Source organism: Salvelinus fontinalis, unplaced genomic scaffold, assembly GCF_029448725.1.
Source record: "Salvelinus fontinalis isolate EN_2023a unplaced genomic scaffold, ASM2944872v1 scaffold_0077, whole genome shotgun sequence".
Lineage (NCBI taxonomy): Eukaryota > Metazoa > Chordata > Actinopteri > Salmoniformes > Salmonidae > Salvelinus > Salvelinus fontinalis.
This window is the reverse complement of record NW_026600286.1, coordinates 263,788-275,733: the sequence shown is the minus strand read 5'-3', so window position 1 is coordinate 275,733 and position 11,946 is coordinate 263,788. Positions and strand designations below refer to the sequence as shown.

General features: G+C 46.2%; 1 protein-coding gene across 3 annotated transcripts in view; it reads right to left on the bottom strand.

The window, feature by feature from the left end:
* The window catches only part of LOC129842937 (sodium-dependent lysophosphatidylcholine symporter 1-B-like), a 49,033-nt gene extending 38,142 nt beyond the window's left edge, over nt 1-10,891 (bottom strand). For all 3 annotated transcript variants that reach the window (XM_055911644.1, XM_055911646.1, XM_055911645.1), the window contains exons 1-3: nt 10,684-10,891; nt 7,457-7,582; nt 4,993-5,117 (exon numbers count right to left, since the gene is read on the bottom strand). In XM_055911644.1, the coding sequence (XP_055767619.1) occupies nt 4,993-5,117; nt 7,457-7,582; nt 10,684-10,776 (344 nt within the window). In that variant the 5' untranslated portion in view covers nt 10,777-10,891. The remainder of the gene's footprint in view (nt 1-4,992; nt 5,118-7,456; nt 7,583-10,683) is intronic.
* Nucleotides 10,892-11,946: the final 1,055 nt, after the last annotated feature.

Sequence of the window (11,946 nt, the reverse complement as noted above, 5' to 3'; positions counted from 1 at the left end):
TAATTGAAATTTTATTGGAAATAAAGGCAGACATTCCTACAGTGTACTTGGTTCCATGAGGACATTACCAGACTGACACACCTTTATTCACACGGGGTTAAATATAAAGTTGACAAACAAATGAAGTACCCCTGTCCCCTGCCCTCTCGGTGTACATGTGTGTTTATGAAGGGCACTCGGATACTAAAAGGCGGGACGCTACGGTGTTAGGTAGGACGCTACGGTGCTAAGTAGGACGCTACGGCGCTAGGAGGGACGCTACGGCGCTAGGTGGGACGCTACGGCGCTAGGTGGGACGCTACGGCGCTAGGTGGGACGCTACGGCGCTAGGTGGGACGCTACGGCGCTAGGTGGGACGCTACGGCGCTAGGAGGGACGCTACGGCGCTAGGAGGGACGCTACGGCGCTAGGAGGGACGCTACGGCGCTAGGAGGGACGCTACGGCGCTAGGAGGGACGCTACGGCGCTAGGAGGGACGCTACGGCGCTAAGTAGGACGCTACGGCGCTAGGTAGGACGCTACGGCGCTAGGTAGGACGCTACGGCGCTAGGTAGGACGATACGGCGCTAGGTGGGACGCTACGGCGCTAGGAGGGACGCTACGGCGCTAGGAGGGACGCTACGGCGCTAGGAGGGACGCTACGGCGCTAGGAGGGACGCTACGGCACTAGGAGGGACGCTACGGCGCTAAGTAGGAAGCTACGGCGCTAGGTAGGACGCTACGGCGCTAGGTAGGACGCTACGGCGCTAGGAGGGACGCTACGGCGCTAGGAGGGGCGCTACGGCGCTAGGAGGGGCGCTACGGCGCTAGGTGGGACGCTACGGCGCTAGGAGGGACGCTACGGCGCTAGGAGGGACGCTACGGCGCTAGGAGGGACGCTACGGCGCTAGGTAGGACGCTACGGCGCTAGGAGGGACGCTACGGCGCTAGGAGGGACGCTACGGCGCTAGGAGGGACGCTACGGCGCTAGGAGGGACGCTACGGCGCTAGGAGGGACGCTACGGCGCTAGGAGGGACGCTACGGCGCTAGGTGGGACGCTACGGCGCTAGGAGGGACGCTACGGCGCTAGGAGGGACGCTACGGCGCTAGGAGGGGTGCTACGGTGCTGGGTAGGATGGGCTGAGGGGTGCGATTAAGGACACCCGGTCGGGGGGGGGGGGGGGTTGGTGAATCATTTCACATGATTGAACAAGGCAGAAGTGGAGGTGAATTTTTGTATGCACAAAAATATATACACGTCTATAGGCCTACCAGCCTAGATATGAATGAAATCATTAATGATAGATGGCCAAGGTATCAACTGACATTAGTTAGCTGATACTAACATTTGTTTTGTTTTTAACTGAAGGTAAATTCCAAAAAACGGATGCACAAAGCTCGCTCCTTTAAAAAAAGGTGAGACATGTATGAAGACTGCAAAGTAGGTAACCTAGGAGTTCTAGGTAACCTAGCAGCAAGGAATCCGATTCACCAAGACCATGTCAGGGACTCTCTCTGGAAAACTGCAAGTCAAGCAGGAAACTTCTATTCTCTTTATTAACAAACTAAGACTCAAAAGAAAAAGGCCTGATTGTTTTCTTCTTCTTTTTTTTGCCCTGCAGGTAATTCGTGGCTTATGTTTTAAGAGAATGTTTGATTGAAGAAATCTTTACGACTTCTTACGGGAAAGCAGCAATAAAATCTTCAGTGGGGTGGTATGCGAGTGAGTGAGTGTGATGAAGTACTCTTGAGCCGGAACTGCATCAGCATGAACTGCAGTAACCCTTTCAGAGCCTGCAGCTGAAATTTGAATGACAATTTATGCAGTTGCACCACGAGACCGCTGCCCCATTTGTGGTCAGTCCAATGGGGAAATGTCTTACTTTTTTTTTTTTTTTTTTTTTAACTAGGTAAGCCAGAAAAAACAGTGGGTTAATTGCCTTATTCAGGGGGCTGAACGACAGATTTTGACCTTGTTGCTAGATTGAATCTCCGAGCTGTCCTTTCGGTTACTGGCCCAACGCCCTAACCACTAGGCTACCTGCCGCCCCAATGACTAGGGACCTGTCTAAACTCATATCAGCTCTGTAATCTGGGGGGGGGGGGGGGGGGGGGGGGGGATTGTACTAAGCTACATGGAATGGTTTTAAGGTCATACCAAGGATCATTTTGCTATTTGATTTTGAAGAACCCTTGAAGTATAACAATTACATATAAAAACATGATGTTTGGCCTTACTGTTACTAGCCCATACAAACGTATTGAATAACAGATTAACTACATGGAACAACTGATAGTCCCCCCCCCCCCAAAAAAGAAAAATTATAACCTAAAGTCAGCTTGTATCTAAGAGATAAAAGATCAGGAAACTGTTTGTTTTTTTGTTTGTTTGTTTTTTTACATGCATTTAACCTCTTATTTTTGGCCCTAAACAGTCTCCATATTCAGTACATTTGGAAAGTACTCAGAAACCTTTACTTTTCCCACATTGTTACGTTACAGCCTTATTCTAAAATGTATTAAATTGTTAGGTTTTTTTTCACCACTCAATCTTCACACAATACCCCATAATGATGAAGAAAAAAATGGTTTTTAGACATTTTGGGAAATGTAAACTGAAATATCACATTTATATAAGTATTCACACCCTTTACTCAGTACTGGGTTGAAGTACCTTTGGCAGCGATTACAGCCTAGAGTCTTCTTGGGTATGACGCTACAAGCTTGGCACACCTGTATTTGGGGAGTTTCTCCCATTCTTCTCTGCAGGTCTTCTCAAGCTCTGTCAGGTTGGATAGGAAGCGTCACTGCACAGCTATTTTCAGGTCTCTCCAAAGATGTTCGATCGGGTTCAAGTCCGGGCTCTGGCTGGGCCACTCAAGGACATTCAGAGACTTTTCCCAAAGCCACTCCTGCGTTGTCTTGGCTGTGTGCTTAGGGTCATGGTCCTGTTGGAAGGTGAACCTTCACCCCAGTCGGAGGACCTGAGCAGGATTTCATCAAGGATCTCTGTACTTTGCTCTGTTCATCTTTGCCTCGATCCTGACTAGTCTCCCAGTCCCTTTACAGAGGAACTCTGTCAGAGTGACCACCGGGTTCTTGGTCACCTCCCTGTGGGACCTTATATAGACAGACGTGTGCCTTTCCAAATCATATCCAATCAATTGAATTCACCACAGGTGGACTCCAATCAAGTTGTAGAAACATCTCAAGGATGATCGATGGAAACAGGATGCACCTGAGCCCAATTTCAAGTCTCACAGCAAAGGGTCTGAATACTTACGTAAATAAGGTGTTTTTTGGTTTTAATACATTTTCAAAAAATTATACAAAACTGTTTTTGCTTTGTCATTATGGGTATTGTGTGTAGATTGCTGAGGAAAAAATAAATATTTTATACATTTTAGAATAAGGCTGTAACATAACAAAATGTGGAAAAAGTCAATGGGTCTGAATACTTTCTGAATCACTAGAGCACCATCACTCAGTCACTCACTCACTAGAGCACCCTCACTCACTCACTCGAGCACCCTCACTCGAGCACCCTCACTCACTAGAGCACTAGAGCACCCTCACTAGAGCACCCTCACTCACTAGAGCACTAGAGCACCCTCACTCACTAGAGCACCCTCACTCACTAGAGCACCCTCACTCACTAGAGCACTAGAGCACCCTCACTCACTAGAGCACCCTCACTCACTAGAGCACTAGAGCACCCTCACTCACTAGAGCACCCTCACTCACTAGAGCACCCTCACTCACTAGAGCACTAGAGCACCCTCACTCACTCACTCACTCACTAGAGCACCCTCACTCACTAGAGCACCCTCACTCACTAGAGCACCCTCACTCTAGCCTTCCTTTCACATTTTCAACCTTCAGATGTGTCTTGTGAGGCCTGGGGCGTCCTAGAGCAAAACAACCGACATGTACAGGTTAATGATAGTCTCACCTTTACACAGAGGGGTCATGTTACGGTGTTGCCCAAACTGTTGGGCTGCTACAGACAGACGTTGGCAGATCGACTGTACCGACTTCAGACGAGTTCCAAAACGCTTGTGGGGGTCGTAGAGCATCACGGAGAACACCATCGTGTTCGTGAGAGTTATCTTTCCATAGAGGGGGGTCATAATAGTTTGAAGGTCAAACCGTTCGGACGATACTGCGACAAGACTGATTCTCGGGGGAGGTCTCATGGTCCGTCAAAACACCGGTCTAACACTCTCACCTTTTCACCTCAGATGTGGAAGTGTGACACCGGAGAATGTGGTGGATTGAGATGCCTCCAATGCAACAAAAAAAACGATTTAAAAACAGATCCCTCTTAAATTGACTGACAATTTCTATGATTATGCTCATTCGATTTCCGAGGGGCCACGAACGTCGACTCTAGGGGGTTTTCTATGACTGGGGACCAATGGGGAAATGTTTAACACAGAGACATTCCCGCAAGATATATTGCTAAACTATTTTGGTATGGACAGACAGTGAACCTTTCGGATGTCACCCCTGACATCCATGCCTTACCCTTTAAAAAAAAAACTCCTGAAGACACAGACACCAAAAACTCATGTCACATCCTAACAGGAAAATAACAAAAGGGGATTGTTGAATATTTGAATTCCCTATATATTTATATGCATTTTTTTCAGTGCCAATTCAAGGTAGCATTTAGTTAACGCAACAGAAGAGAAGGAATTGTAAACCATCTACCCCTGAATCTCCCGTTCATTGTCCATCCCCATTCTGTGTTCAACTACCCCTGAATCTCCCGTTCCTTGTCCATCCCCATTCTGTGTTCAACTACCCCTGAATCTCCCGTTCCTTGTCCATCCCCATTCTGTGTTCAACTATCCCTGAATCTCCCTTTCCATGTTCTTCTCTTCAGGACCATTGTTCTGATCACTTTTAGATAAGCAGTCTAAAAGGACGAGAGAAATACCCGTTTGTAAACAGCTCTATACACCTACAATTTTGATTGACAGATATGGGAACCAATAAAGTGGCCGTACCATGGCAACATGCGTCCGAAGCGTGTCCAGGGAGAACGCGAGACCAGGAAGCCTATGGTGGGATCCGTTATAGCGTCCCAGGCCCTCCCCACAAACAGGATGATCGACGCATAGAACGGGTCCAACTAGAGAGAAGAGAAGAGGAGACAGAAGAGAGAGAGAAGAGTTTAGATATAGATGGGTGGATGTATGAAAATGAAGAAAAACAGCTAGATATATTCCCCATTTAGTGCACTACTCCGGACCAGAGTCCTATGGTTCTCCCTATGGGTCCTGGTCAAAGGTAGTGCACTAGAAAGGGGAATAAAGTGGCATTTGGAGACGCAAACTTTGTCCACCTCATCAGTCAGTCAGAGTCAATGTCTCCATTGTTGGCTAGCAGCCCTGGCTACTGGCTAGCGGCCCTGGCTACTGGCTAGCGGCCCTGGCTACTGGCTAGCGGCCCTGGCTACTGGCTAGCGGCCCTGGCTACTGGCTAGCGGCCCTGGCTACTGGCTAGCGGCCCTGGCTACTGGCGAGCGGCCCTGGCGAGCGGCCCTGGCGAGCGGCCCTGGCGAGCGGCCCTGGCGAGCGGCCCTGGCGAGCGGCCCTGGCTAGCGGCCCTGGCTAGCGGCCCTGGCTACTGGCTAGCGGCCCTGGCGAGCGGCCCTGGCTAGCGGCCCTGGCTAGCGGCCTTGGCTACTGGCGAGCGGCCCTGGCGAGCGGCCCTGGCTAGCGGCCCTGGCTAGCGGCCCTGGCTAGCGGCCCTGGCACAGCCACAAACCTTTAAAAAAAACACACTGCTAACGGCCTAACCTAAAATTAAGACCAAAAAGCTATTTTTTTGGTTTTCATGAACTTTCACAATATGGCCAATTTTGAATTTGCAGCCGGCCTATCTAAAAAGGGGGGAAGAAGGAAAAAAAGCACTCAGTTCTGCCTTGACTCAACGTCAATCTGCCTAGCGGTCAGACCGTCCCGTGAGGGAGGGAGGGGGGTCTAATGTGTCCGCGTGTCTGAAGTACCACAGATGTCAGCCTACATACCACAGGTCAAGCTAGAAGGACATGTAGCACTGTGTTCTCCATACATCTTTTGACAAGAAGGTCTACTTTCAGATCTGTGAATTATTGAGGGGCGGTGGGCTAGGATGAAGGGTCAATGTTTTTTTTTTTTTATGACGTGCGCCCCATAAAAAGACCGGTAGCTTTCACGTACGTAGCTTGTTGTTTATGTTGACCAATCAAAGTAGCAGAGAGGTTCAATGTGGTAGCAAATGGAATGAGAGTTCACTAAAGCAATGATAGATGAAATTTAAAAATAAAAAAAATAAAAAAAAATCACAGAATTAAACATTTAGCGAAATGAGAAGGAGTAAACTACAACGAACACCCAAACAGGGTAGACTGTTGTTTTATCCGAATGGGGTTCGGGAGAAAGCACAGCATGTCGCCTCGTTTACCTTAGCTACGCTAGCTTCTCTAGGCTACTCCAGTCAAGACGGGGCACTTTAACATGAGATGATGAATAACATCGTGGCTGAAAACAAGTTAGCGAGTCTTGGCTGTAGCCGAGATGCCTCGGTTAATGAATCTCTCTCCCCGGGGTCCATTTCATGGTTTTATTTAACCTTTATTTCAGAACAAATTCTAAAATTGACCATGGCAGCCTACCCCCGGCCAAACCCTAACGACGCTGGGTCAATTGTGCGCCGCCTTATTGGACTTCCAATCACGGACGGTTGTGATACAGCCTGGAATCGAACCAGGGTCTGTAATGACACCTCTAGCACTGAGATGCAGTGCTATAAACCGCTGCGCCACTCGGGAGTGAATCATCGGCATCATCTGTTCACTCCCATCTCACCAGCACCCTCACTCACTAGAACACCCTCACTCACTAGAGCCCCCCCTACTCACTCACTCGAGCTCCCTCACTCACTCACTAGAGCACCATCACTCACTCACTAGAGCTCCCTCACTCACTCACTCGAGCGCCATCACTCACTCACTAGAGCGCCCTCACTCACTCACTAGAGCACCCTCACTCACTCACTCACTAGAGCACCCTCACTCACTCACTAGAGCACTCTCACTCACTCACTCACTAGAGCACCCTCACTCACTCACTAGAGCACCCTCACTCACTCACTAGAGCACCCTCACTCACTCACTAGAGCACCCTCACTCACTCACTAGAGCACCCTCACTCACTCACTAGAGCACCCTCACTCACTCACTCGAGCACCCTCACTCACTCACTAGAGCACCCTCACTCACTAGAGCACTAGAGCACACTCACTCACTAGAGCACACTCACTCACTAGAGCACACTCACTCACGCAGCGCCCAGGTTAAAAAACGTAAGTAAAAAAAACTAAAAAACATCAACTTGTATTTAGAATATCCAACAAAAATGTCTGATACTATTCGAATAGTGAAAGTCCCCCCAGGGACTGGGGCGGGGCCTCGGACTGATCAATCACCTGGGCCACATCCAGTAGGTATATCTGAAGGAAGAAGCCCAGAGCACAACCTGTGATCTGATAGGGCGCTCCTCCCACCGCGTAGCACAGCTTGTTGCATATGGACAACCTGTTCTTCTGTTCACGCTGAGAAAGAGAGACAAAAGAAGGGGTTCATTCATTAAAATGAGAAGTTTACTCTTTTTTTTTTTAAATTAACCAACTTTGAATAACCAACTTTGTTGCAGTCTGACCTACAGAAGTGTCACAAATGAACTGAGAAAGTAAAAAAACTGACAGGAAAGTGTAACACCGCTTAATAAACAAACGGAGTGAGAGGGACATCAACAAAGTGATCCAATATATATAAGCTAGTCTACACAAGATATCTGAACAACTGGACAATGTGCAACCTGAAAAATGTATCGCGAGGTGAAACGGATTAATCTCTCTCTCTCTCTCCAGTCTCTCTCCAGTCTCTCACAGCTCTCCTCTTTCCTCTCCTCTTTCCTCACAAGGGCCAAAGAACAATCGGATGATACAAAGTTCTGTTTGGCTGATCAGCAGTCCGACTGAGAGCACCAGTGTGTATGTCTCTAAACTCAGCTGGGAGGAGAGGTATCTGTCTACAGAATCCACCCACAGTAATGTGAGCGCTGGGAGTCTGGGACAGAAGAGGAGTTTTTGTCATGACAGATAGACTCACTTCAACAGTGTGAACAGAACCTGGGACATTTCCCACCCCGATACCAATCACCCAGGCTACTTCCCAAATGGTACCCTATTCCCTGTGTAGTGCACTACTTTAGACCAGGGTCTATAGGGTAGTAGTGCACTACTTTAGACCAGGGTCTATAGGGTAGTAGTGCACTACTTTAGACCAGGGTCTATAGGGTAGTAGTGTACTACTTTAGACCAAGGTTTATAGGGTAGTAGTGTACTACTTTAGACCAGGGTCTATAGGGTAGTAGTGCACTACTTTAGACCAGGGTCTATAGGGTAGTAGTGCACTACTTTAGACCAGGGTCTATAGGGTAGTAGTGCACTACTTTAGACCAGGGTCTATATGGTAGTAGTGCACTACTTTAGACCAGGGTCTATAGGGTAGTAGTGCACTACTTTAGACCAGGGTCTATAGGGCAGTAGTGCACTACTTTAGACCAGGGTCTATAGGGTAGTGCTGTAGGGAATAGGGTGCCATCAGGGAAGCAGTCTGTCAGGTCACTCGTGCCAGGGACACATTACGCAGCCAAGGCCCACAGACCGGTCAGTGTGACCCTTCACAGGGTTGTCACAATCCATTTGGCGAGGATGAGGGCTGTCCCCCCGTCATGGAACTTGGCCATCTAACGGGCAGTCAGGGGCACACACTCACACCCTCTGCCTAAGCCAATGAAAAGGGCTCTCTGTGGCCGCCACCCAGGTTTAGGAGAACCCTAAATGGTGGGATCTCCGAGACATCACCTCATTCACACATACGTGTCCTGGTACTTCGCACCCAGTGTTCATCTAAGAGTTTGTGCCCAGTCCCAAATCAATACTTATCAAAGACATCTAAACCTGACAGATTTACAGGCCAAGTTCCCAGGCCATAAAACATGTGCCATCTAAAATCCACTCTACACTAAATATAATCGTCACCTGCCTTGAGAACCTGTGTCTATTATTGTTTTGTACTTTAGATCTAGTGAAACAGATGATCCCCCCCGTGTGAACATAAATGTCTGAGTCACTTAAGACTGTTGAGGCACCAACACATTCTTTGTTTCACGCATCAAGTTACTCTGACTGAAACATGACTCTCTCTTAAGCCTGATATAACCATGGGGGGATATGAGAGATCTTTCAGCGAGCAATCGACTGACTCAACTGGCAAAATACAACACGAACACAGTTATCTTTATTCATGTCAAACACCTGTGGTATTGGACAGGGTTGAATTTGTTTTGCTCCTATGAGCTGCATTTCCCCAACATAGGCTTATCGGGGCTACATATTGGGGCGGCAGGTAGCCTAGAGCGTTGGGCCGGTAACCGAAAGGTTGCTGGATCGAATCCCTAAGCTGACGATGTAAAAAAATCTGTCGTTCTGCCCCTATATAAGGCAGTTAACCCACTGTTTCCCTGGTAAGCCGTCACTGTAAATAAGAGTTTGTTCTTAACTAACTTGCCTGATTAAATTCATAAAATACTATCAAAGTTGTTTGTCTGGCATGTGGGCCTACACTTGAAGAGGGAGTGAACTTTATTGGAAACTGCTAAGATAATTATCTTAATTATGTTCAATATCCCCTTGTATATTATTAGAACACCCCCTTCAGTTAGCCAGGACAGGATGGAACATGAGCCAACCCACTGTCCCCATCCAAAAATACACCAAAGTCCCACACATCGCCACATTACATCCCCCACTACACAGTTAGTTCAATAGTCCATCTAGTGACATCATATAGGTCTACGTCCGTTTATTATTGAAAAGGAAGTGAGATCATGTCAAAAAGGACAATGAAACTGATCACTAAAAAATGCCAATCAATAAGCATATAAATGATCGATTATTAGAGATAAAATATCGGGAATGGCTTTCGGTGAAAACCTATGTTGTTGATGACTAGGTATAGTCAAATATTTAAAACGTATGCACAGATCAAGCATGCTTGAAAGGGGTCATTCCAATTTCAGAAGAGATCACAGCTCCAGCCCCGGTGAAATGACACGTCGCCTTGCTGCGAGTTACGTAGAGAAACGCTCCTCTGGCACGTGTATTCATTCGTATTATTCCAACCCCACAAAAAGCGCAATAATATAATATATATATATTTTTAAAATGGCCTCAAACGCATAGTTATTTCTAATCACTTCTTATATACATTATTCTTAAAATAGGTCTATCAAAACAAAGGGCTAGCACCGCTACGGGAAGAGCATTAGTTACGAACCGAATAATAATTTGAAAATGAATAAAGGAAAGGAGAAAAAAAAAAACGAATTACGTGTTCACTTTACGCCAAGCAAAAAAAAATGTATTTGAAACGTGATGGCCGCTGTCATAACAGCCCGTGGAAATCAAAAACTGATGATAGGCCATATAATTGATCATCAATACAAAACGTATTATATAGACTTGTTCCAATAAATAACTAGGCTAATCTATTTAATCGAAGCTGTCTTCCTCTCCGGTTTAGTTCAGAACGTATACACCTTTTTCTGCTAATATTGTTGATAAAAGTATACATTAATCAAACTTACCGTCACAGCTAATTTGACCGCATCTGAGTTGACCGGTTTATTCGTTAATAAATTATTGTTGGAATATTGTTCGGTTCCTTCTCCTTTTGCCATCACTTTATGAATAAATAACCTTTGGAAAAACAATAAATATTATATAAACAAATCTGTTCGTAAACCGGCGTAACTTTTAGAGTTGAGTTCAGACTTCACACAATTTAAAAGTGACGACGAAGAACCTGTCATTCATGATGTAGTAGTAAGATCCCGCCCCTTTTCAACAGGCCACCATTCACTATCAGTAACCCCGCCCACAAAGCGACGAGCTGACCGGCTTCCAAACAAAACATTACAGGCTATTAGAGGCCAACAACTTGAAAAACATTATGGCCTATTTCAGAATAACAATATCCACAAATGAGTTCCATAGAAGTGTATTGTTAAAATAGGATTAGACATTTTACATTGCAGATGTTTAGTCGTGCCAAAACTACCATAGTGGTTTATTCTCGATTTTTGCAAAAATGTCAATATAAGCATTTTCATTTCAATTGTCCAATTTCATATTTATTCTGGTTATGTAAAACATGTACATGATAGAAGATATAGATATATGCAATCTCAAAAGATCACAACACACAACTACACTATGTACCAGAGATGCTATGTACCCTGGTCTGACCTATACAGACCAAACGGTGAACTGTACAGCACAACACACAACTACACTATGTACCACTACACTACACACAACACACAACTACACTACACACAACACACAACTACACTATGTACCACTACACACAACACACAACTACACTATGTACCACTACACTACACACTACACACAACTACACTATGTACCACTACACTACACACTACACACAACTACACTACACACAACTACACTATGTACAACTACACTATGTACCACTACACACAACTACACCATGTACCACTACACTACACACAACTACACTATGTACCACTACACTACACACAACTACACTACACACAACTACACTACACACAACTACACTACACACAACTACACTACACACAACTACACTATGTACCACTACACTACACACAACTACACTATGTACCACTACACTACACACAACTACACAACACACAACTACACTATGTACCACTACACTACACACAACTACACTATGTACCACTACACTACACACAACTACACTATGTACCACTACACTATGTACCACTACACTACACACAACTACACTATGTACCACTACACTACACACAACTACACTACAC